The sequence below is a fragment of the Canis aureus genome, chromosome 11 (genome assembly GCF_053574225.1).
Source record: "Canis aureus isolate CA01 chromosome 11, VMU_Caureus_v.1.0, whole genome shotgun sequence".
Lineage (NCBI taxonomy): Eukaryota > Metazoa > Chordata > Mammalia > Carnivora > Canidae > Canis > Canis aureus.
In genome coordinates this window covers 22,299,557-22,325,031 of record NC_135621.1, presented here as the reverse complement: position 1 = coordinate 22,325,031, position 25,475 = coordinate 22,299,557, and the positions used below count along the sequence as shown (strand labels likewise).

The window sequence follows — 25,475 nt, the reverse complement described above, 5'->3', positions numbered from 1 at the left end:
GGACAACAGGCCCTGGGGACCTGGCACACAGTGACCCCCCGGGGAGTGCAGTCCCCCCATGACGAGCCACGAAGGCCCCGCCTGCCCCAAGGCCCCTGCCCACCCCACTGTGAGTGGCACAGGCCTGGTCGCTGTCGGCCGCTCCTGGGGGTGGGGGGCGTCTCTGTAATTTGTTTTGCTTGCAGGCCTGTGTGCCCATGCATCACAGCAGACTCCGGGGGGGCATCCGGGACACCCAGGGGGCGCCTGCTGCCCCCGAGGGACCTGGGCCTTGGTTCTGCCAGGCTCCCAGCAGGTCTGTGGCGCAGGCTGCGGGCGGGGGGCAGAGGGGGACACGGTGGTTATAAACCCTTAGCACCCTCGTTCAGTTGGGCTTCTGTTCCCGGGGACCTACGGGTGCTTCTGGGTCGGGACCTTCTGTGAACAAGTCTCCCAGCCGTGAGTAAAGGGGGGAGGGCACCCCTGCACCCGAGACCTGTGGCCAAAGGCTGTGTGTGGTTGGTTCACCCGCAGAAACCAGGTGAAGAGCTGACCTCAGCGCAGCCTCTGTAACAGAGGCCCAGCCTGTGGTGGTGGTGGGGAGAGCCTGGCCTGCAGGGGTGCAGGGGTGGGGGGAAGAGCCCGGCCTGCAGGGTGGAGGGGGAGAGCCCGGCCTGCAGGGGTGCAGGGGTGGGGGGAAGAGCCCGGCCTGCAGGGTGGAGGGGGAGAGCCCGGCCTGCAGGGGTGCAGGGGTGGGGGGAAGAGCCAAGCCTTTGAGGTGGGGGGAGCCCGGCCTGTGGGGAGGGGAGGGGAGCCTGGCCTGCAGGGGTGCAGGGGTGGGGGGTGAGCCCAGCCTGCGGGGGGGGGGGGGGGGGAGGGGGTGGAGGGGGGGGGGAGGGAGCCCGGCCTGCGGGGGTGCTCGCGGAATCGAGGAGAATCCTAAGAAGGATGGGACCGCTGAGCCGTCACCACGCAGGGCCCAGAGTCTGCTGAAACCTGCCCCCCAGACACGCGGGAGCTGGGGGGCCCCCTCTCCTGCAGTGTCCCCGTGCTCCACTGTCCAAGGTGGCATCGAGCTTGGGGGGGGCGGGGGGGCAGGGGGCCCAGGACTTGGGAGGCAGAGGTGGGGGGCGGGTGCCCGGGCCCCCCCAGGGGCTGCTGTCACGCCGGCAGTGGGGTCAGGGCTGGTGCAGCCGGGGCCGCCTAGGTGAGCGGTCCGAGGGAGGGGAGCCACTCCACCACCACCTGGGGTGACAGGACGGTGGACACTTCCAGATCGGCAGTTTCCAGAATAAGAGGCACATTTTGAGGATTCCATACGACACACTCCAAAAATCGCATTTACGTGTAAAAACAAAGAAACAATTAGGGTAGTCCCCAGATATTTTTAGGAGTCTAAACAGAATTCGGAGACGTACAGGAAAATTAGAGAACTATCCCAAGACCTGAGGACGTATAAATGGGAATGTACGCAGTGTTCCTAGACTGGAAAGCAGAGTGTCCTGATGGGGGACGCCTGGGTGGGCGTCTCAGGGGCGTCTCAGGCGGCTCAGGGGGTGAGCGTTAGTCTTCGGCTCAGGCCGTGATCCCGGGGTCCTGGGATCGAGTCCCGCATCGGGCTCCCCACAGGGAGCCTGCTTCGCCCTCTGCTTGTGTCTCTGCCCCCTCCCCCCACCCCTGTGTCTCTCATGAATAAGTAAATCAAATCTTTAAAAAAAAAATACCTGAAGACCCAAAAAAGCGGTTGGGCCGGGGCTCATATTCCATCTTAACAAAAAGGCAACGAATTTTTCAAGAAGTGACAAGACAGAGGGAAGGGGGTTTGGGCCTTGAAGGTGATGAGCTTCCCTGGATCTGCAGTGGGAGGTAATGAAAGGTCCGGGTTTGTGCAGCCCCAGCCCCGCCGACCCCCCACCCCCACCCCGAGCGCCCCCTGCACTTGCTGCTTCTGGACGGTCTTCAGCCGCAAACCATCCTTAGGCCCAAGTGGCCTCCTTTGGGGTGGCCTATTCTGACCCCTCACATGGATAAAGCAGGGGTACGGTACACTGGAAATCGGGGGCCCCTCTAGGGTGGGCAGGGAAGGGGATCGCAGGGACTCTGGGGTGCAGGTCCGTCTCTTGGCCAGGGTGGCGGTGGCTACACCAACGTTCATTTGATTCTTAATTTTTAAATCCTACGTAGCTGGGGGCGCCTGGGGAGCACAGTCTGCTGGGTGCCTGGCTCTCGATTTCCGCTCAGGTCGTGGTCTTGGGGTTGGGCTCCGTGCTCAGCGGGGAGTCTGCTTGGGGCTCCGGGTCCCTCGGCCCCACCCCCTCCCTGCTCACGTGTGCTCTAAAATAATGTAAAACGCACATCGGTGTTTTCAGACAACATGCTCTGCTTTGAACATAGCAAGAATTTAGAAAAGAAAAAGCAACTCTGCCCAAAGTAATTTTATTTTTGTCTTCTCAAACATATCGGAGCAAATATGCCATCTTCCCATCTTGAAACCAGCAAGATTAGAAGGACACGAAGCCCCCCTTCAGCCCACACTTGCCCGTTACACAGGACTGACCAGAACAGTCACACCTGCCCACCGAGCAGCAGGTGCCGCACAGGTGCCCGCGTGGTGATGACAATAAGCCGGAACAGGGTCAGAGCGTAACGGCCGCCGTGGGGTTTCTGCACTAATGAGTCACAAAGTCAAAACGCAGACTAAGTCTTCTGGGTGATCCTAAGTTTTCACCAACCAGCCATCCGTTCCGATTTCCTTCCAAGACCTTGGAGTCCAGGTGTCTGGGGCCTTCCTGGAGGCCGGAGCCCCTTGCCCGCGTGGGAACGTCGGAAAGATCCTCCCGTCCTGTGCGCAGATCACTGAGGACCCTTGGGGCTGCTGAGACCGTCAGGCGCACCCCGAGAACGGCCCAGGGCCTGCGGCAGCCGTCCACAAAACCCGTGGCGTGGCTGGCTTCCTTGGGGACCGGAAAATGCTCACCGGGGCTGGCGGGCTCCTCCACAGTTGGCAGTGGAGTTTAGGACGGACCAGGGCTGTTTGGGGGAGCCCTGTGAAGGAGCACTCCCCGGGGCGCGGGGCTGGGCGGCACCCTTGGGCCTGCCGTGCGGCCTCTGCCCCCGCACAGCACTGCCGCCCCTGCTTCTTTGGTTTCTTCCAACCGGCAGCAAGCAATGAGAGTCAGGAACAGCCAGCGCACGGACTTCCCACACCACCCTTCCCACCCACCCAAGACGGAGTAAACCCACGTGTCCAATTAATTACTCAGAAATGTGGCCCCTTCAGAAAAACAAAAAACCCACTGTTAAAGCTGCCCTCTTGTCTGACCCGGCTGGGACTAAGTGATAAAATAGGAAATTTCATGTATACTTCAAAATATAAACACTGCACGCGAATTCTAAAAATAGACGTCGGTTGGCGCTACCCTGACTAGCCGCGTCTGCGTAACGTCAAGCTCCTACGGGCACGACGCGCGTCGGTCGCCTTCTGTAACAGGCTTCCTCTCTCTTCGCGGACAGAGTTCGGGCCGCAGCTTGCACCTCTAATAAAGCTATCTTAGATGCATCTCCCAGGGACCTAAGCGTGAATACAAAGAAAACAAGGCCACAGCGGGGCCCACCTCCAGGAGCCCCCAGCCTCTGCGGCTCCAGCGCTGCAGCAGAAACCAAGTCTGCAGCGCTAACCGTGGAGACCCCACGTATGCTCTTCTGGTGGAAAAGGACATTTTCAACAGATACATAGAATTAAGTGTGAAGAGAAGCACAGGTCTGGACCACGTACGTAGAACCTGGGGCCCACGCCGGAGCAGCCCGGGAACTCGGGGACCCCCCAGCAGGGCCAGGGCGATCGGGTTGAGGTGAACACGGAACCCACACGGTGAATTCATACTTCTTGCACGCCAGCTCCTGTCATGCCCCCCAGAGCCCACCTGTTGCCCACTCCGTGTCACGACAAAGCATCGCTTTTCTAAGTTTCAAACGGAGGGCACCCCGGGTGGCTCAGTGGTTTAGCACCAGCCTTCGGCCCAGGGCATGACCCTGGAGACCCAAGATCGAGTCCCGCATCGGGCTCCCTGCAGGGAGCCTGCTTCTCCCTCTGCCTGTGTGTCTGCCTCTCTCTCTCTCTCTCTCTCTCTCATGAATAAATAAGTTTTAAACGGATGCTGTGTCCAGCGCTCATGATTGTTCTCGCTGCAGCTGGATTGTCCCAGGAGCACGACCACAGTGGGAGCCCGGGCTGGGAGCCTAAAGGTAAGAGTGTCAGTCCTGTCCACGTCCTTCTCACTCAAACGGTCTGTGCCCCAGGTTCTGACACAGGGGACACCGCGCTGGAACTGCCCCAACACAGGCTCCAGCAAGTGTCCCAAGCACAAGGCGAAACGAAGGCAATGTGCTACTTTCCAAACCCTGATGCCAAAACAACTCCAGGACGTCTTGCAAAGCGGATCAACGAGCCGGGAGAGACCTCACGTCCAGATGGTGTGACCTCACATCCACCGTCCCCAAGGTTACTGCGACAGAGCCACTGCTGGGCCCCTTAAAGATCTGCGCTGCTGCCATGGTGACAACCTAAGAAGCCAGAGCCCCCAAACTGACAAGTGATGTTTGCTGAGAGTAAGTGATGGGAAACGCACCCCACAGGCTCACATAGAACTGAAAATGCCTGGTATGTTCACGAAATTGCTGACAAAGGTATTTTTTCTAAAACCAAGATCTAACTATCAAAAATAAATTTCTAAATTTCAATGTATATATCAACGTAATCGGTCTGCAGGAATTTCCTTAAATAATGTTCACACTTCCCAAGCATAGCAAGGCAGGCGATGCGTGATGGCGGCTCAGCTGTCCAATTCCTCCTTAGGATTCTCCTCGATTCCGCGAGCAAAGAGGCGAACCAGCTGGCAGTGGACCCTGCAGAGACAAAGGGCCATGTGTAAGCCCATGTCCCCCTGACCCTCAGCCTTGCAGCCGGTCATGGGTGGAGGCAGGGTGGCCGTCTCCTCATGGCTGGCTCTGGGCCCAACCCCGCAGGGCCAGGCCAGGGGTCCGCGGGGACTCGCCCACCCTCTCGAGAGGCCTATTTTGTAAAGGGGGCTGAGGGCCAAGTGGCAGTCTGGGCGGTTCTCCTTCCAGCACTACCTTTGGCAGAGTGACAAATCTCTAGATGACTGCTTTCCGAGCTTTCAGGGCCACGGGAGGGCTCCGTGCAGGGTGACCCCCCCTTGTATGGGATGTGCAGGGTTGTCCAGTCACCCCAGATGAGGGGCCCCACCCTGGCCCCATCCCAGGGTGCATCGGAACCTGGGGCGCAGACTGTTTGAGCGAAGTGCCCTGGGGACCCCTCCTTCCACAACGAGCATCAGGATGAGAACTGGAGGGGCTCCGTGGCCAGCGTGGCCATCAGGTCCCCACCGGCAGAGCCACCTTCCTCAAAGGTGTTCAGTAATAAAAACCCTGTAACTAAGTCACTCGCTGCTCAAGGCCTGGTAATGTTACCGAGATACCTAGGACATACTTGACAGAAAAATGCTCTTCCTAATTTTCAAAGTGTCCTATTTTTTTTAGTAAATCCTTAAACTGGCATTAAAAGTAATTCCACGACTTTAACTCGTGAAGTTACAAAAGCCCAATCCCTGCATGTCTGACCGTCCTGCAGGGGTTCCCCGGGGCCTGCAGATCTGGGCTGGGCGGATGGTGCAGGTGCGGGGGCCACAGAACAGCTGTGGGCAGACGTGCGGCCCGGTGAGGCTGAGGCCGGCAATGCAGAAGGCTGGATGCTGTGCGTGGGACCCCAGCTCGTGGAAAGCTGAAAAGCCCTTTAATGTGGGGATCACACACCGTGACAAGCCCGTTCTCTAAACGTGGTGACTGAAGACGACGGGGGCGTGGACGGGTGCAGGGCTGCGGGCTATCCTGGAGGAGCCTAGGAGCTCCCCGACAGGTGCACGGAACCCCAGAAAGTACACCGACGCCTCCTTCTACAGCCTTTTGTAAAGACTCCTGTTACATGTTTTTTTTTTTGGGGGGGGGCACTTTCTTTGTGCTCGCGCTTCATCTGGTTGTGTAACACACGTGATCGGATGGCAGATGTCCACACCAAACACAGGGGCCCCTGCACATCTGCAGAGGACCCCTTGCCCCCAGGGAGGCCGCGAGCCAGACCCCCAGCCCCGGCCACAGGCAGGGCTCCAGTGGACCCAGTGACGTGGGACCTGCGAAGGTGGCCGGCTTATCTGTCTAAATAATTAGGAAAAGGGAATGAAAACACCAGAGCCAAGGACAGCTGCCAGTGCCAGGGTTCAGGGGGACGTGATGGACGGCCTGGAGAGTCCTGGGAGATGCCAGCATCCCGGCACGTCTCCCAAAGCAAGAGGGCAGCATCTGGAGGGCCGGACACACACAAACACATGCACGTGTAGACACCCGGCAGGCATCGGGCCGTGGGCAGGAGGACTCGGTGCCCACGGAGCCCCGGGGCCAGCGCCCACCGCCACCCACCTGACCTCGATGGAGGAGCTACTCAGGATCTCCCCGTCGCAGTTCCATGAGCTGTTGGAGACGGAGCAGCAGCAGGATGGGTGCTCGCTGCACATCTGCCCGAACCGCTTCTTCCCTCGCTCCTTGAGGTCGCTGTCCTCCTCCTCCATGTGGCTCGACGTAAACTGGAATTTCTTGACTCGGTAAACTTCGACAAAAGCAAAGTCAAACTACGGAGAAATACGGGAGAGGGTGTGCATGCTCACTGGGCCGGGCCGGGGGGCCGCACGCTGGCAGCTTGCACGCAGACGCAGGCCCGACACCTGCCTCCCACCACATCCACAGTGACGGGCACTTTATAAAGAATCCTGGAAGGGGTGCCCGGGCGGCTCAGTTGGTTCAGTGTCTGACTCTTGGTTCCATCTCAGGTCATGATCTCGGGGTCGTGGGATGGAGCCTCACACGTTGGGCTCCACACTCCGGGTTGGCTTTAGATGCTCCCTCCCTCTCCCTCTGCCCCTCCCCCCCCCCCTAAAAAGTAAACAATTAAAAATAAAAAAAAAAAGAATTCTGGTGGTTCCTTAGCAGTAACTTGGAGAATTGTTTACCTTTTCTGGAAGCACAAATGGGAAAGCTCCCTAAAAACACCATTAGACTACACTTTAAGTACAATTAAAAAAAAAAAAACCCTCATAAATCTTACTAAGATCAGAGACTGACTCGCTGCTCCAGGCCTGTGGACGTTGTTAGACTTGGGGTCTCCCCATATGAGCTACGGATGCCAGCCGCTGCGGGAAGGTTGGCTGGAGGGGAGGCCTGTATTTTTTTTTTTTTAAGATTTTTATTTATTTATTCATTAGAGAGAAAGAGAGAGGCAGAGACACAGACACAGGGAGAAGCAGGCTCCATGCAGGGAGCCCGACACGGGACTCGATCCTGGGACCCCAGGATCGCACCCTGGGCTGAAGGGATTAAACGGCTGAGGCACCTGGGAATCCCCAGGAAGCTGTATTTTTAACGAGCTTTTGTCAGGAGCAGCTGAGACCCGGAGCTGGAGGGGTGAAGCAGAGCTCAGAACGGCCCTCCTCCCGGCGACGCAGCTGGGGATTCCCAGGGCAAGGACGCCACTCGCCACCGCGGGGCACAGGACGAGCACCCCACTCACCTGGTCATACTGGTTGGTGTGCCTGACGAGGAATCTCAGAAAGTTGAACCGTGAGCATTTCCGGATAAGGATGAGGTCGGAAGACCCGTCCCCCAGGTGGGCGGCGGGGGAGAGGCCCGAGGGGCTCCGCGGACAAGCACAGCACATGTTGGTGGCGTTGATGGCCAGGAACTTCCCGCAGACCACCTTCCACTCTTCCACCTCCTCTGAAGCAGAAAGGGGCGGGCAGCGGGGCCGTCAGACGTGCAGTGGGGTCCCGGGAGCATCTCCACGAATTCCCCACGCAACGGACTCCTGGCACCGACATGCGGGACCCTGGGCCGCCCGCCACCGCCCACAGGGCCTCACGGGGGGAGTCTTGGGCAATTTAGAACAGGGGTCACCACGTCTGGCCTGCCGCCTGATTTTGTGTGGCCTGTGAGCTACGAGTAATTTCCACGTTTTTAAATGGTTGGAAAAGATCAAGAAGAATGACATTTTGTGACATATGAAAATTCTATGGAAGTCTAATGTCAGTGCCCGTGAAGACAGGTTTTGCAGCGCGGCTGTGCCCCTCCCCGAGCGCCGGGAAGGGCCGGAAGGCTGGAGCGTGAGGCGGTCACAGGAACGCTCGCGGGCCCCCGATGCAGAGCCCGGTGGGCGCCACCACCATCCGCTCCTCTCCACAGGCTGGCACCTGGCAGCCACCCGCTGCCGCCTGGAGCTCAGGAGACAGACGCGCCAAGCGTCCCGACATGGGCAGCGGGAGACGCAAACGCTCAGGTTCAGAACCGTACAAAACTGCACACGCGGTCGTGACGCAGGGTCCACTTCAGAGACGTTACCTGTGTTCTCTAAGCCGTACAGCGACCTCTTCTGCTCCTCCTCCAGCTGCTGCTTGCTTTGCCGGCACACAAAGCACCTGAAAGACAAGGCCGTCAGCACCCTGCCGGTGGTGTACGGACGGGACGCGGACGCGGGCAGACACGAGGACCGCGTGCTTCTTGTGTGACAGCAAGCTCAGTTCCAAAGACTTAGCTCACACTCTTTCCCTTGCACGTCGGTTTGAATTTGAATTCTCCAAATCAGACCTTGTAACAGTCCCGTGTGGCCAGGGGTCCTGCCCTAACACGTCTAAGCGTCCTAAGCAGCAAAGGGCCTCGAGTGCGCCCAGAGCCGGGTCGGCTTGGCCCCTCGTTAGTGGAGCGCCAGCTGGGGTGCCGGACACCAGGGGTTCCCATCCCACAGACCCGATGGGGTCTGTTCCCGTCGCTAACAGGTGAGTCCACGACATCGAGCTCCGTCATCAGCACGGACGGTCTCTGTGGTCCTGGGCACCGCGGGACATGTGTTCACACCGGTGGGATGAGCTCATCAGCTCTGCTCGGCAACACGACGGCTAAAACGGCCTCCCCCACTCTATAGTCTCAGTCTTCGAAGGAAGGAGCTCGGGTGCATGTGACCCCGGAAGCCCTCCGCCGAGCAGCGCTATTGCTGGACCTGAGAACCACCCTTGCCACCTACACCTGGAAGATACCCGCGTCCATCCACGAGAAGAGTGCACCCCCAACGGCCCGGCTCCACTTCACGCCATTGGCGATGGAGACGCACGGAAGGTGGTGCTTACCCCGCCCGGCAGGGTTTCCTGTCCCTGGGAGACCCCACTGTGTGTCGTGCTGGCAGGAAAGACACCGTCCCTTCGTAGCAGTGATGCGAGAGGAAGGTCTTCAAACCTGGGAACAGAGCGTGAAGCAAAGCAGCCCAGTGTCACTCCCTGGCCACCAGACTGTTAGCACACCTGTTCCAGGACACGCCACCCCCAGGCCACCAGCGCTTTCCAAGACCCGTGTGCCAGGAGCAGCACGGGATCGGGCCACAATGGGCGCCTGGTCACCGGGGCTGCCTTCAACGGGGGACGTCTCTGCCAGCAGTGACTCCTCCTGGCCTGCCCGCATCCAGCAGAGCCCATGACGTCTGCATAACTTGAAGGAGACGCTTCAAAGGGCAGCATCACCAGAGCCACCTCCTTGCGCCTTCCAGGCAACTCCCAGGCCCGGCCACCCAAGGTCACCCAGGACAACTCTGGCGTCTGGGAGGGACTCTGACAAGGTCGGGGCAGCACTGCCCCCAGAGGGCTGTGGCCGGTCCCTGTGCCAGATGGTGCTGCGCTCTCTGCTCTGAGCTGGCTTGGCCTGCCTCGACCTACCCCAGAGTGCAGGTGAGTGCAGGAAGCCCAGCAGGTTGTGAATGGGGCCTGAGGGTGCCCTGGGCCACAGCGGGGACCGTGCCGTGTCTTGCAAGTGTAACAGTGACACCGTTCCCTGAGTCGGATGCTGGGCTGGTGCTGGCTATGATCACATCTGCCTGATGGTGACACCCCCAAGCCCCTCTGCCCCAGCCTCCTGCCTGTGGGACGTGCTTAGTAACTACCTGTCCCCTGTGGACACCACCTTCCTCCCACCACTGCTCCCCCGGGGGGGGGGGTCTGGTTCCCTGGCTACCCCCTCCCCTGCATGGACAACCCTCTACCTCAGCTCCTGGCGAGCGTAAAGGGTGTGCAGCTGGGCCCCTGCAGGGCAGCCTCTCTCCCCAGGGCAGTGCCCCATCCCGGCCTGTCCCTGGATGCCCCTATGTGCAGGTCCCACGGGCCCCAAAACATCAGCCTCCCGTCTGCCTCTGGAACTACCTCCGAGCACCGTGGTGTGTCAGGTCCCGGGTGGGGCTGCAGATGCGGACAGGACACACCTCGGGTCCTACTGCAGGGTGACTGCGGGCCCGGACGAGGCCCCAGGGCGCAGAGCGAGCGGTGGGTGGTCAGGAAGATGGTGCCCGTCTGACACTCCCGCGGCTCTTCTCATTGCCCCATCCTTCCTCTTCCTACTTCTGGTTTTAGTAGGTACGTTTCTTTGGAGGGCCTTACATTTTAACTCTCAAGCCACAGCGTAGGTTTAAGGTAGGTGGGTCCCGGCAGTGCCCCGAGCTCAGCAATTTACCGTCCCTTTCCCTCCCTCGGATTCTAAGACCTGGGATCCTTCAATTCAACTTAATACAGATTTGCCCAAAAGCAAACTGGAGAGGACACTGACCAGATAAATGACACTTCTCAAACTCAGCCAAGGAGTTCGTCTGGGCGGCAGGGATGCCCACACACCTGCATCCTGCCAGACTCCAGTTCCTACCAGTTCCCGCTCTGCTGTCCAGGGGGTAGACCTGGTCTGTGGCCTGGGACGGGGGTCCTCAGGGTGCTCACCCTGCCCCGCGACGGCCTAAACCCATCAGATGTGCACCCACGACTGTGGGGAAGCCAGGTGCTCGGCTCCTGGGACCAGGGGCACCTGCCCCGCAGACACCGTGCACCTGAGCCCAGATGGCGCACGTCACCCCGAGTTACCTGAGAAGTCGTATCTGATGAGCCCCATCCACCGCTTCTTCTCGCTGTCCTTGATGATGTCCCCATAGAAGCCGTACCCCAGGAGGGACACGGAGTACCGCAGCAGCGTGCTGTTGTGATGAACGGAGGACACGTCCATGGGCAGCGAGTCCCCTGCGGGGGAGAGACGGTGCCCTTTCCATCCGACACGGTGCCTCCTCCCACCCCGGACAGGGCCTCGCCAGTACACAAGGACCCAGATAATTAGGGCCCCCGGGTAGCTCAGCGGGTGAGCATCTGCCTTTGGCTCAGGTCATGACCCCGGGGTTCCGGGATCGAGTCCCGCAGGGAGCCTGCTTCTCCTTCTGCCTGTGTCTCTGCCTCTCAATCTGTCTCTCTCATGAATAAATAAATAATATCTTTAAAAAACAAACAAAAAAAAAGACCCAAAGGATTAAGATGTGAAGCAGGCAAAGGGCAGTCAATGCAACAGGCTGTGCTCCTGGGGCGCCAGGCACCTGCTCTTCCTTCAAATGACAGGATTTGACTAAAACTTCCAAAACAGGTTTGGAGAGCTGTCCTGGAGGGACAGAACCACGATGGCCCGTGAAGCGTGTCCCGTGCCGCTAACGGAAGGGGGATTTGACAATGAAGAGAGGGCGCCAGCATCCTACCCTACCTAGATCATCGTAAATGGGTGACTCGTCAGCAGCACCTGTGCGGCTTTGGGTAACATGTGAGCCGCCCTGGCGTCAGGGACACGAGTGCTCCACGTGCCTGCCGTGCAGGGGCTGAGGTCGTGTGGGCAGGACAGGGCTGCTCCTGGCTGAGGCAGTGACTAGCTGCACAGGCGGCCTCCTGCCCTCGGGCCGAGTGTGCAGGTGCACAGTAGACGCCACATGCAAGGGGCATCGCGGGCACCACAGATTCGGGTCTGGGCAGCCTGTCTTGATGAGGGCAGGGGGCTGAGTCCGACAAAGAGGGTCGGCCAGGCCTGCACATGGGGACACTGAGGCAGCTGGGCGTGCACAGGGTGCCTGTGGCTGCGGATCGGGGCACCCGCGTGTGCCCAGCGAGCTCCCAAGCCTGCCACCCGCGCGCAGCTTCTCACATGGCCCATGTCCGCTGGGAGGGGACTCACCCACGATGATGTGCAAAGCTGACGTTTCCGCATCATTTGTGCCAACAGTGGAAAAACACACACAGTCTGTTGACCCTAAAGAAGGAAAGAGAAGAAGAAGGTCCTTAATGTCAATACAATGATTTAAAATCGTGGCAGGCTTCCCCCGGAAGGCTGCGCGCCTCCCGTTGGCCCAGGAAGGACTCGCCATCTGTACAAAGCCAACACCGGAAATACTGACATGAACTCATCAGAAATGCTGAGACCGGCCTTGCAGTAATCCCAACCAGCTCCTTGCAGGGCGTTCAGAGACTGCTCCTCAACCCCGGCCTGGGGAGTGGAGCCCCAACAAATGTGCGCTCCACACAGTGCTTGTGTCCCCTGCACACACCAGTGGCCACAGGACCCATAGGCACCAGCACGGAGGCATCACCAGTGGGAAAGTGTGTGCAGGATGAGGACAACCTGGGGAGGTCCCGGAACAGCCCCGCAGAGCCTGCACCCCAACACTGGCTCCCTGGCTCACAGCACACACTGAGGCCTCCCTGGGTCACAGGGGCGCAGCAGCCGCCACCTGACAGGAGGGGACCCCACCGAGCACAGCCCTCCCACTGATGTGCTTGTCTGTAAACGGGGTGGGGGGGGCGGTGACCTCAGAGCACCGGCCAGTGCCAGGATCCCCAGGGCCTGGTGACAATGCTACGGACCGTCCCTCACTCCATCCCGCTAACTGGGTCAGAATCCAGGTCAGCGTCCCCAGCCTGGGGGGCAGAGACTCTCCTGGGCTGCTTATTTATAATGGAGATTCCTGGGATCCCTGGGTGGCGCAGCGGTTTGGTGCCTGCCTTTGGCCCAGGGCGCGATCCTGGAGACCTGGGATCGAATCCCACATCGGGTTCCCGGTGCATGGAGCCTGCTTCTCCCTCTGCCTATGTCTCTGCCTCTCTCTCTCTCTCTGTGACTATCATAAATAAAAAAATAAAAAAAAAAATAAATAAATATAATGGAAATTCCTGAGCCCCTCCGCCCCCCGAGATCCTGACCCAGCAGGCCTGGGACGGGGCTGAGCAGTCTTAATTTTAAAGACGTCGGCTAACCAGCTGGAAGGGCCTCATGTGCATTTCCCAGGAATAAGGTGCGTGGCAGGACCCGGAACACAGTGTTGCCACAGGCACAGACGGGGCACAGATGTGGCACAGCCCGATCCACAGGGAACAACCAGCACTAACAGGCCCGAAGCCTGGGTGCCACCTGCGTCCGGATGCCCTGCCCTCAGGCCCCACAATAATCTAGGACTCTGGTCGTAAGTGATGGCCCACGAGGCTGGAAGGCTGCAGGTTCCTGGCAGACCTGTTGGATTGCAAGCACCTGTGTTGTGTCTGAGGGTAACAATCTGCTCGGCTTGTGTCCGAGGGGAGGCTCTGGATTATTTCATCTAAGCAAACATATGGCTGCTGATTGCTGGTAAGTCATACAGACACACACACCTGTTTTTAATATGTTTTTCTCTTTTTGTTACTTGTAACTTGAAGACTTTGCTGAAATCTCATTCCGAAAATGAGTCAAAATGTAAAAAATTTTACATGAACATTTAAGACCATGGGAGTGAGCAAATCTTAATAAAAATTAAGAGCAACGGGATCTAAGAAAACCCATGTGGCCCCCGACCCTCCCACGCCCTCATCTTTATGATGCACGGTGCTCGGATAGCCAGCACGCACATTTCTGAGACAATAAATGCAAAAAAACCTATTTAATTATCGTGGACTATGCCCCAAGGTAGTTCTTCACATCCCCAGAACCTTCCGGAATGTCTGCAGAGCCCATTGGCTCCCCTGGCATGCCCAGGGACACAGGCTGATGGAACTCCCAAACTGGCCTGCATGCACAGAGGTGGGTCTCGTAGCATCAGCAGGAACCCGGAAAGGATCATGGGTAAGAATGAAGCGGGGAGCGTCCGGTCCCCCCAACTCCCCGGGCTGGAGCTGTGCTGCGCACGGAGGAGCCACAGCAAGCGGAGCCTTAAGGTGGAACTTCACGGGGCTCAGGTCTGCGCATGCAGGCCGCCAGGCATGACCACAGAGGCCCTGGTGACCACCCACCTCCCGGAGGGCACCTTGCCGTCCCGAAGCTGGAGGCGCTGGGTCCAAGGGGGTGTGGGTGGCACGGGGCGAGGCGCCCGGTCTTCCTGATCAGGGATTTTTAAAGGCGCCCATCACTCAGCTTACGGCCTACGCTCAGGACCCGTCACGGGCCCATCACCCTCCGCCTGCACCTGCCAGCCCGGCCCCGCCTCTTGCTCCCTGCGCCCTGCAGGAGCCACCACGACCCCAAGGCAGGGCTGTCCTCACCAGGTTCCAGGTCTCCCACCAGCGTCACCACGAAAGGCCTCCGGGAGCCCCGTGTGTCTGCAACGGCGTGCCCCCCTCCCTGCCACCGCCCTGCCCTCTGCGTCACGTGCCCGCGGTCTGCCTCCCCGCGCCCCGGGGCCCCCGTGCAGAGAGCACCATGAACCCCCGGCTGAACGAGCCAGAGCTCCGGGGAGCCTTCAGCTCGCAGGGCCAGCCTGGCGCAGCCGAGGGGCCGGCAGACGGGTCCACGCAAACAGCCCGGCCTCCTCGCCCCACGGCCCCATTCCTCCTTGTAACTTTCAACAGCTCATCCCTCAGGTATGACATCATTTCCTCAAACGTCTGTGCGGCCCAGGCCTTACCACAAGAAAGCCCCAGCCGGACACGTGAGGTCGGGCTCAGATCAGGCATCAGGACATGGTTCCGGCTCCGCCTCCGGCAGACAGAGCAACGTCCCTCCCGAGGCGGGGGGTGCGGCTGTGCGGCGCCGGGCAAGACAGGAGGACAGCGGAGGGGACCACGTCCTGCCCTACACCGGCCCTACCTCTCGATCTTAAGTGGAGAGCCTGAACTTCGGAAACCCCAGCACGGGACTCCACAGTTGGAGCTCTGAGGACCAGCTGGGCCCTGGACCACCCGACCCACCTCGGCTGCCCGGCCATCCAGACCCCACACCCCGATTCTGCGGCCCCCAGGAGCCTCGTCTCAAATCTCCACCAGACTCTCGCCCCCACCCCGGTGCCTCGTCCTGGCTCCCCCCAGGTTACTGAGATCGTCGCAGGGTCCCCGGCGCCTCCTTCACCCTCACTCCATCGATTCCTGTCGCCTCTGCGGCAAAGCCACACCCCAGCCACGGCCAACCCGTGGCCACTCGGGACCCTGGCGTCCTCCCCGGGGCTCGGCCGGCCCGCCCAGAGCAGGGCACAAGAGTGCACTTTAGCAGCCCACCCAGACGACACCGCCCGCCGGCCTCCAGGGCCTCCTCCCGCTGCAGCTCACCGAGTGGTCTCAGGACTGAGCCGCGAGCTGGGCCCCCGCCCTGACCCGTTAACCCACTCCTGGCACCCCTGCCACGCGGGGCCCTGCTCATTCCCACCCGCCCCGCCCCAGCTGACCCTCAGCACACCCACGTCCCAGTGCGGCAGGCCCCGACCTGTCACCTCCCAGAGGGCCCTGGACAGCCCACTGAGGGAAGCCCCCCAGCCGCTGCCCCGAACCGTCTCCTCCGCTGCAAGCCCGCTATGGAAACCCTCCTACACCCACGTTTCCTTGTGTGGGGGGGGTCTCCTGCGTGGGCAGAGGCCACAGCACCTCGTTCTCTGTGACCCCCAGGCCCAGGACCCACACAGTGGCTCCATCCGTCCTCACGGAGCTCCCACGCTTCCTCCGAATGTCGGAGGTACAAGGGCTGCTGTGGGCAAACGGCCACGCGGGACGTCGAGGAAGAAGCATTCAGCAGGGAGAAAACTGAACGTCAGGTAGCCCGGGACAGACCACGCGCAGAGACGAAAGACAAAGCCTGACTTGGGCAAGAATCTGGGAGCTACAAGCAAGACGCGTGATTACTACACAAACGACGTTAGCCAGTGGGGTGGGGGTGGGGGGTCAGACTCCTCCTGGCTGGGGGGCGGGCACGGGTCCACACCCCCAGTGACTTGGCACCTCCTGCACGGAGCCGTCCTGGCAATGAAACGACATGACACACGCCTGCACACAGCCAGCCCGGGACCAAGCGGCCGCAGTGCAGACTCGGGGCGCCGGACACAGGTGCCTCCTCCCTGCCGCGCTGTCTGCAGAGCCTCGAACCAGCACTGCGCAGGCTTCACTTAGCTCAGCACCGTGATTTTTCAAAGAACTAGGTACTTCCTAGAAAGACAAAGGGCGCTGAGCTAGGGCGCCTGGGTGGCAGTCGGTTGGGCGTCCGATTCTTGGCTTCGGCTCAGGTGGTGACCTCGGGGTCATGGGATCAAGCCCCGTGTCAGGCTCCACATTTGGCAGGGAGTCTGCTGGAGATTCTCTCCCCCTCGTCCCCCTCAAATAGATAAATAAATCTTAAAAAAACAACAACCCACCCTGAGCCACACCCCTCCCCAGCTGACACAGGAGGGCGCCCGCCCCAGTGCGTGACCTGCCCCTGGCCCCCATCACCCCCCAGTCTGGGCTATAGGCCACTTCCAGAAAACCACCTGCTTCCTGGGCTTCCTTCCCTCTCGATGTGCTCCGGGTCCCCGCGCCCCCTGGTCCCCTCGTCCCCGCCAGCTGGTCAGTCCTCAACAGCTGACTGTCCCCCGGCTGCCGGCTTCTCAGCACCCATGGAAGCGGACGTCCGGGGAAGGAGGACCCGATTCCCTCAAACACTTGTTCATAAACTGTCCCTCAGGAAATCTGCCCCCGTGTGGGGTAAGATCACCGTTCCAGAAACAGAAGGGCCCTGAAGGGAAGCTGAGCCTGCTGCCCCAGGGCAGGGGCACCCCACCTGCGGGGATGATGCCGATCCTGAGCGGGCTGGGCACCAGCGCTGCCCTGGGCTGGTTCTGGTCCACGCCAGCATTCCTCTGCGTCCTGCCGATCAGGCCATGCAGGATCTCGCTGAACATGCCGTCTCCACCGACGCAGATGATTCTGCAGGGGACACGGGTGGTTAGGGTCCCTGCCGCTGTCCCCACAATGCCTCACTCTCCACTGCTTGTCGTGGTGGTCCTGAGAAGGACGACCGGGTGGCAGGTTGTGTGGCCGAGCCGGAGCCCACCTAGGCCCCGGGCACGCGTCCCCGTGCTCCCTGCGGCCACCCTGTGCTCCCATGTCCCCCGGGCTGCAACAACTGCCACCACTTGTGTCTTACACTGTGTGTCTTACACTTGTGTCTTACACTGTGTCTTACACCCGTTCCCTCCATCGGGGCTTCTTCCCCCGCTGCCAGTGGCTCCCCGGTTCCCGCTGTGGCCACAGGAGGCCGGGCTCCGAGAGGCCATGAGGCCAGGGCTGGGACTGAGCCTCCGCCCCGCTGTGTCCCGTGGGCCCTGCTCATCATCCCCCTCTTCCTCGGCCCCCAAGCAGGTGCTTTTCTTCAGGCCAAACTGCTAAGAAATAAGCAGACAAAGCAAAAGCAAAACAGCCTCTCCCTCCACTCCACCTGCCCGGACCTGGGCCTCCACACCCCCCAGGGGTTCTGGAAGCTGGCACCAGGCTCCCACCCTTGCTGACGCTCCCTGCCACCTCCTGCACTGCTGTTCCAGGCACGGTCGCCTGCCCTTCGCCCCACTCGTCCTCGAGGGGGACTGACCAGCCTCTACTTCCCGGGACCTCTCTTCTGGGTCGCTCCTCACACCGTCTGATGTCCCGGGGGCACAGCCGCCTACTGGAGGCCCCAGCTCGGGACAGCCCTGAGGCAGGGGCACTCGTGACCAGGAGCCCCACTCAGAGGTGGCCCCGTGGGCCCCAGTCACGCCACTGGTGAGGCGCAGGCTAGGGTCAGACCGGCAGCCCTGGAGCTGCCCTAACCCTCACACTGCCTGGATGCCAGGGGCCGACCCGCCCAGCTGAGCCCTCGGCTCACGTTCTCCACGCTGGCTGCCCTGCTGTCTTCAAAACCGACTTCAATTCCTTATCTCATGGCTTGGTAACGTCACTGTCACTTGGGTGAGGAATCCCTGCACGTCTTCTGTAAGATTAGGTCACCAGGACCAGTCAGTTCTCCCCGGACGTGCTGGAGACCATCTGACCTCTGTGCCTGTCCTCCGCACCGTCCAGCCAGCCCTGCCCACAGCCCAGAACCTCCTTCAGCCTGCCTCAGCCTGGCTCTGATCCCATGGCCTCAGTACTTGCCACACGACCTCAGTACTCGCCACACGGCTTTCAGGAGGGTCCTTCCAACACGCTTGGTCCTCAGGACCTGATCGTGAGCTCCCTGGAACCTCACCGCCGCAGAGGAAGCTGCCCTTCCCCAGGGCTCGAGTGCTCCTTCGCGGAGCACCTGCCCTGTGCGCCTGCCTCTGCCAGGGGCCGGGGGACAGCTGCGCACAGGACCAAGGGCACCGGCCTCCCGGGGCTGCAGGCGCAGACTCACATGGGAGGCCGGCCAGAAGAGCACAGCAGCCCCTGGTGTCACGTAGCCAAGCACACACACCACCAGGGTGAACAAGAGGGGACATGCGACACACCAAAACCAAAGGACGCCACAAACAACTGGTCTATACTCTCAAAAACTCCGCCACCCCAAGAAATGCTGCGGAACGGCTCCAGGTCTGAGACTAGAGTGCTCACGACAGAGTCCAAGGGAGGCAGGTCCAGGTGTCTTCCTGCCGTAAAGGAAACGTGGGACACACGGCGGGACCCAGAGGACGCAAGAGCACTGTGTCCGTGTGCGTGCCTGGATTATCACAGTGTTCTGGTTCTGTAAGAATGTCCTTGGTTTTAGGAAATATGCAAATATTCAGGGACAAAGGGTGACCATGTCTGCAGCAGGCTTTCAAAGGATTCCGAAAAGGTTCATCTGTGTACGTAGGTAGTAAGACGGAGAAGGACAACGGTCAGTGGGGGTCTCCAGGTCATAGAAGAAGGTGGGACAGAACTTTGCTGTGGTTTCTAACTTTTCTACAATTACAATCCGGAATAAAACGAAGGGCAGGGAGGGAACCACAGTGAGACAGAAGGGTGAAGCCAGATACCACCCACTACATACACGTCACGGGAAAAGAAACCTTACCCGTCGTATTTGTCTATGTTGATCTCATACAGACTCTCCTTGGCCTGATTCGCACGTTCAGTAACTGTGGGAAGAAATAACATGATGTTGTACAGTCTGCCTTCAAATCTGAGAATCCAATTTAAAATAAAAAGCAAGCAATTCTTTTCTGAGGTCCTATAAATCCTCAGGAGGGTTTCCTGCAGGAAGTCCCTCTTCGGAGAGGGGACGCTGACCTCAGTGGAAGGTGACACTCTCGGGACACGTTCTGCTGCCTAAGACGTCACATCCTTAGCACCTGAGCGCCGACAAACAGTAACTCTTTGGAAAGAGATTACATCTTCTAGTTGAGAGTAATAATTTTCCTTATTATCCAAGCTATGTTGACATTTTTAATTAATTGAATTTAAATAAAACAATTTTTTAAAGATTTTATTTATTTATTCATGAGAGACACATACAGAGAGACAGAGATGTACGGAGCTTGATGCGGGACTCGATCCTGGGACTTCAGGATCATGCCCAAAGGCAGATGCTCCACTGCTGAGCCACCCAGGTGTCCCTAAATAAAATAAAACTTAAACACAAAGAAAATTCTAGGATATCTCAAGACGTGAGAAAAAGAAAATGTTAGCCTACGGTCTGTGTACTCAACGTAAGAAACCAGCACAACAGAAACTCTAGTGAGTGTCGTCTCGTACCCCAGTCTTGTTTTATCACAACCACTCTTTTCCAGTGAAGAGTTCTCGGTAATGACCGGTCACAGGCCCACGTGCTGCCCTTCGGGTCCACAGCACAGTCGTGTCCCCATGTTTCCTGTCAGCAGATGTTCACGCAGCTCCAGCATTTGCTGTTACAAAACATGGAGTGCGCATCTGTGTGCGCCTGTGCACCGAGTGCTGTCCCAGGAAGAGCGAGAAACCCAGCATGTGGGGCAAACCCTCCCATTTTTAAGGTTCTTTGTCCATGCTGCCAGCGGCCCTTCAGTACGTGTGCACAGGCCTCAGGGCACAGGGTCGGGGTAGGGGGGGACACTGTCTCCACGTCCAGCTTCTAGAGTCTGTACTAAAAGCCTGGTGCCACAAACAGGGCGCCCCATTATGTTTCTTCAAGTATCGCCTATGGGTGAAATTATTTCCAAGTCTCATGAATTGCTTGTATTTCTTCTGGCCAGAATTTTCTGTCCATGAGCTTTACCCTTTCATCTTCCTAGTGTATCTCTTGAGTGCTTTTTATGTTAAGACCAGGCTAGGAAAATACACACTCGTTATTCTGTGTCGTTCTCATTCTCGTATATAAAACGACATGTTTCAGGACACCTGGGTGACTCCGCGGTTGAGCATCTGCCTTCGGCCCAGGGCGTGATCCTGGGCTCCCGGGTTCGAGTCCCGCATCGGGCTCCCTGCATGGAGCCTGCTTCTCCCTCTGCCTGTGTCTCTGCCTCTCTGTGTCTCTCATGAATAAATAAAATCTTAAAAAACAAATAATAAAAAATAAAATGACACATTTCACTTTGCTTAAAATAATCTTGTAAGACGAAAGTCTTGTCCAGTGACCACACTTGAATCATTCTCAAATTTAATCCCATATATTTAACAGAGAATTTATACATTACCGATTATTTCGGTGGTGATGGAGGCTAGTGTAAACAACGGGGCCACTTTCCTCTCATATATCCGCTTGCCTTGTCCTTTCCCGCCAAATGGGTTAATAAACACCAGTAGATGCTTTGGTCTCGATGCTACGAAACAACAACAACGTGTAAGTCACAGTGGATGCAACAAATACTCAACATGAAGGACCATGTTACTGAACAAAACCAAACCGCTGTGGTTTGAGAACTCTACATGGTATCACCCGGTAAAAAGTGTGTTTCAGTTACGGAACGGTGCTAAGGAGCTTCCTAGTCGATGGAGAGGGAAGCGACAGCCTGTGTGAACGGGCAGGAGCTTTGTGTATCTACCAGCGGCTGCATGAGCAGCCCCAGGCTTACGATACTGCCTGAGATGGATGCTGGCTCCCGAGGAAGCATCCTACGAATGTGACTCTGGAAGGTGGGAACAGCCTCGCCTTCCTCGATTGAAGGAACATGAATCTGCAGAGAACAGGAAGAGACAGACAGGCACAGCCAGAGGCCGACACGGGGATGGATGGAGAGACAGATGGACCGTGAAATGCGGACAGACCCCAGCCCCCAGTTCAGTTCCCTGCAGAGAACTCCTATGTTCCTATGTTCTCATCACACCTATGTTCTTATAGTAACTCCTACATTTCTGTTGAGGCCACTTCAAATTGATTCTGATACTCAAAAAAAAAAAAAAAAAAAAAAAAAAAACCTTTAAGGAACAAATTAATAAAAGTAGCAAGAAAGTATACACCCAAGAACGCTGAAAACCTAAATCCAGGCAAAATCCTGCATGTGGAAGTTCACAGCAGTGCCATTCACGACAGCCCCAGAGAGAAAGCACCCTGAATATCTGGAGGCTGATGCAGCAGATGTGGTCTAGCTACGTGATGGAATATTATTCGGCAATAAAAAAGCACAAAGTAAAAAAAAAAAAGCACAAAGTACTGGTGTACTAACCAACGTGCATCCATCTCAAAGCCTAAAAGCGCTCCTCGAAGGGGCCGCGGTGCCATGATTCCATCCACGTGGTTGGTGGCTGTCCCTGCACTGACAGGAAGGATCCGGAGAAAAGTCTCCAGGGGGTTGGGTGACACAGCTGTGCGGGTGTATGTCCAGCACTGCTGATTTCAGCTCACGATCTGTCCAGCCCACCGCACGGGAGTTCTAGCTCAGAACTCTCTAGCTCATGAGGTGCCTGTGAGGTGTTTAAAGGTGAAGCACCCCATGGGACGCCTGGGTGGCTCAGCGGTTGGGCATCTGCCTTCGGCTCAGGGCATGATCCTGGGATCCAGGATCGGGTCCACGTCGGGTTCCCCGCAGGGAGCCTGCTTCTCCCTTAGCCTGTGTCTCTGCTTCTCTCTCTCTCTGTCTCTCATGAATAAATAAATAAAATCTTAAAAAAAAAAAGGTGAAGGACCCCACATCTGGGACTTACTCTGAAACTCAGCAAAGAGCACAATTAAAAAACGGATAGAGACACAGATGCTGACAAAGCAGAGGCCGCAAACCATCAACCGCTGCAGAATCTAGGCGGTGGGAATGTGTGCTTCTGGTACAGTTCTTGCAATTTTTCTGTATGCTTAAAAACCTTCATAATAAAATGCTGAGGGGAAGGTACAGCAGAGAAAATCAACAAAGCTGAAAGCTGGTTCTTTGAAAAGATTCATAAAATTGACAATTCCCTCATACAGCTGCTACAGACCAAGGGAGAGAAGACAAATCACTAATTATCAGGAATGAGAAAGGGGACAGGACTCCAGAGTCTGCACATATTACAAGGAAAGTGAAAGGACTTCTTAAAAATGAATTTGTAAACTTGGATGAATGAACAGATTTTCTCAAAAAATACAATTTACCAAAGCTGGCGGAAGCAACAGGAAATCTGAGTTCTCTAATACTTAATGAAGAAACCAAAGTCATTGATGAAAACCTCACAAAGACTTGCCTCCAGGGATTTAAGGAAAACCACAGCCCCGATACCATACAAACGCTTCCACAGAACAGAAGGAAGGAGCACCCCTTAGCTCCCACACGGGGCCACGAACACCTGATAGCAGAACCAGACAAGGACGCTGCCAGAGACTCACGCATGGCCCTATTTCTCCCCTGAGCCAAGGCGCAGAAATCCCGAACAAAGAATTAGCAGTCAACTCCAGAAATACATAAAAAGAGTTGACAGGTCATGCCCAAGTGGGTTTCATGGGAATACAACGGGTTTTACACAAGAGAAACCAATGTTCTTAACACATTAACTCAAAAAGAAGACAATCACACCAGTGCCTCGAGAGATGCAAAGAGCATTTGTCAAATTCAACAATCAGCCATGCTTTGAGAAAAAAACAAAGTCTAGAAAGCTAGGAATTAGAAAAGATCTTCCCTAATATGTTTTTTTCCTCATTTTAAAATTTTTATTCATTTTTATTTTTTAAGTAATCTCTCCGCCCAGTGTGGGGCTTGAACTCCAATCTTAAGATCAAGAGACCTGCTCTGCCAGCTGTCCCCTTAATATGTTTTTTTAATCTATTAAAAACCCAAGAAATACCATTCTTGACAGTGAAATGTTGGAAATCGCCCCCTGAGAGCAGGACTGAGACGACCTTCCCTGCTGGGACCCACACAGGGGAGAAGTGTCAAGAAAGAAAAAGAAGATGCGTGAAACAGGAGTGTCATTATTCCCAGGTGATATGATTCTCTCAAAGAAAATCCAGAAGAATCATCAATCCATTGAAATGAATAAGTGAATTTAGCAAAGTCATTGGATGCTGAGTGAAATTCAATCCAAGTTCTACACAGAAGCAGTAAGTGAAGATCAACATAGCGGCCTTGCAGAGCAGCCGGGAAAGGACTGTCCTTCCCATGGACAGCAGGGGGTTGAGCAGGAACCTCTATTCAAATAACCCTTGACCCCTCACCCTACACTACGCACAAAAAACAACTCCGGATGGACTGAGGGTCTAAATGTGAAAGGTAAAACAAAGTTTTGAGGAGAAAATATCTTTATGGCCCTGGAGTAGACAAAGATGTCAAATAGGACCCAAATTAAACTAGAGGGAAAAAGAGAAACAGAACTACACTGAAGTCAAGGATGTCTGTTCATCATCAGACACCGAGAGTCAAAAGGCAAACCACAGAACGAGAGAAGTTACCCGCAATTTGTAAATCCAATAAAAGATCTGGATCCATAATATGCAAAGAATATCTATGTAACATTAAGACAGACAACCCAACAGAAAAATGGACAGAAGACTTGAACAGGCTCCTTACAAAAGAGGATTTCCAAATGGCCATAAACATAGGAACGTATTTCTCAGCTTCAGTTGCCATCAGGGAAATGCAAATTAACAGGGCAAGACTACTAACACCCATCAGGACAGCTACAACTTGTAGGGTGTGAGCAAGATGTGGGGCAACCAGAACTCTGCTACCCTGCTGGTGGGAGTGCTGCTGGCACTGCCGGTTTGGAGGACAGTCTGACGGCGCCTACGAGGTTGAATGCACGCAGGCCACGTGCCCCAGCCAGTCTACTCCCACGCACACAGCCAAGAGAACAAGCATGCGTCCAGCACAAGGCATGTACCAGAATGTTCAGAATGGCACTGTGTGTAACAGCCCGCAGCAGGGAGCTGTCCCAATGACCGTGAACAGCAACGCGGACACACCCACGTCGCGGGTGGAGGACCATGCCACCAACAGGACGGGCGGCCGACACCAAACGCCGTGACATGGATAAGCTCCACAACCACAACGTTGGGCCAAAAAGCCAGACACAGGAGCTTCTGTGGTATAATCGCATCAGTACGAAGCACAAAAGGAAGCACCAGTTGTTCAGGAGCCAGGCAGCGATCACCCCGCGGGCAGAGGACTGCAGGGCCCGGCGATGTTCTGTTTCTGGATGTGGATGCTGGTCACTCAGGAGCCCCCAGTGTGTGACTGCTCCCGGGGCTGCCCGCTCGGGATTGGGGCGCTTGCCTGGGTCTATGCTACTTGGCACAGGCATTAAACAGACAACACTGAGTTCAAACTACAGAGCAGTTAGGTGGAAAGTAAACCTCCACGATTTAACGGGGGGCAGGTTCAGAGCCGGAATCTAAAGACACAAATTCTCAAGGTAGTGACCAGAGGATGGGGTGGGGCCGAGGGCTGGGGGCAGGAAAGGAGCAGGTGAGGACGAGGAGGAGGCCGAGAGATGAAGGCAGTCTCCTGGGCAGACTCGCACAGAAGGCGGGAGGGACACGCGGGACAGAGCGCCCACGGTGCGCCAGGCGAGGTGATGTCGGCAGCCACGCACTGGGCAGGTAAGGAGTGTCGTGTCCCACGGGATGAGGTGGTGAAACACAGAAGCACCTGTCCTGCCGCCCAAACAAGACGCAGAGGTGAGCCTTCTGGAGCGAGGACGCGTCTCAGAGCTGGTGTCTGGGCAATACTGCCTTCAAATAAGTTATAATGCACTTTTTTGATCCAGATGCCAAATTAATTGAAAAAGACCAAAAACCACCCCCCTCGCATGCTGTTTCCATACTATGGTTAAAGCTTGTGCTGAATTGACCCGATTATGTTTTGAGATTATAACCGAAGAGTGCGAAACAGGATTCCAGACACAGACCATCTCCCACAGAGTGGCAGAGACTCCCGTTACCCAGCAACCCGTCCGCACCTCAGAGGTGGGGGCTCACCCCAGATGTGTGGAGGCGTGCCCCCTGGTTCCCTGGCTTGCTCCCCATGTTCACCT

The 25,475-nt window shown here is 57.1% G+C and overlaps 1 protein-coding gene across 1 annotated transcript in view; it reads right to left on the bottom strand.

Annotated features, from left to right (window-relative positions):
* Positions 1 to 2,399: 2,399 nt before the first annotated feature.
* The window catches only part of CERK (ceramide kinase), a 41,771-nt gene continuing 18,695 nt past the window's right edge, over positions 2,400 to 25,475 (bottom strand). The window contains exons 4-13 of the mRNA XM_077914078.1: positions 20,735 to 20,860; positions 19,141 to 19,204; positions 16,912 to 17,057; positions 12,106 to 12,180; positions 10,986 to 11,138; positions 9,222 to 9,327; positions 8,440 to 8,516; positions 7,616 to 7,821; positions 6,472 to 6,680; positions 2,400 to 4,884 (exon numbers count right to left, since the gene is read on the bottom strand). Coding sequence (XP_077770204.1) covers positions 4,812 to 4,884; positions 6,472 to 6,680; positions 7,616 to 7,821; positions 8,440 to 8,516; positions 9,222 to 9,327; positions 10,986 to 11,138; positions 12,106 to 12,180; positions 16,912 to 17,057; positions 19,141 to 19,204; positions 20,735 to 20,860 — 1,235 coding nt within the window. The 3' untranslated portion in view covers positions 2,400 to 4,811. The remainder of the gene's footprint in view (positions 4,885 to 6,471; positions 6,681 to 7,615; positions 7,822 to 8,439; positions 8,517 to 9,221; positions 9,328 to 10,985; positions 11,139 to 12,105; positions 12,181 to 16,911; positions 17,058 to 19,140; positions 19,205 to 20,734; positions 20,861 to 25,475) is intronic.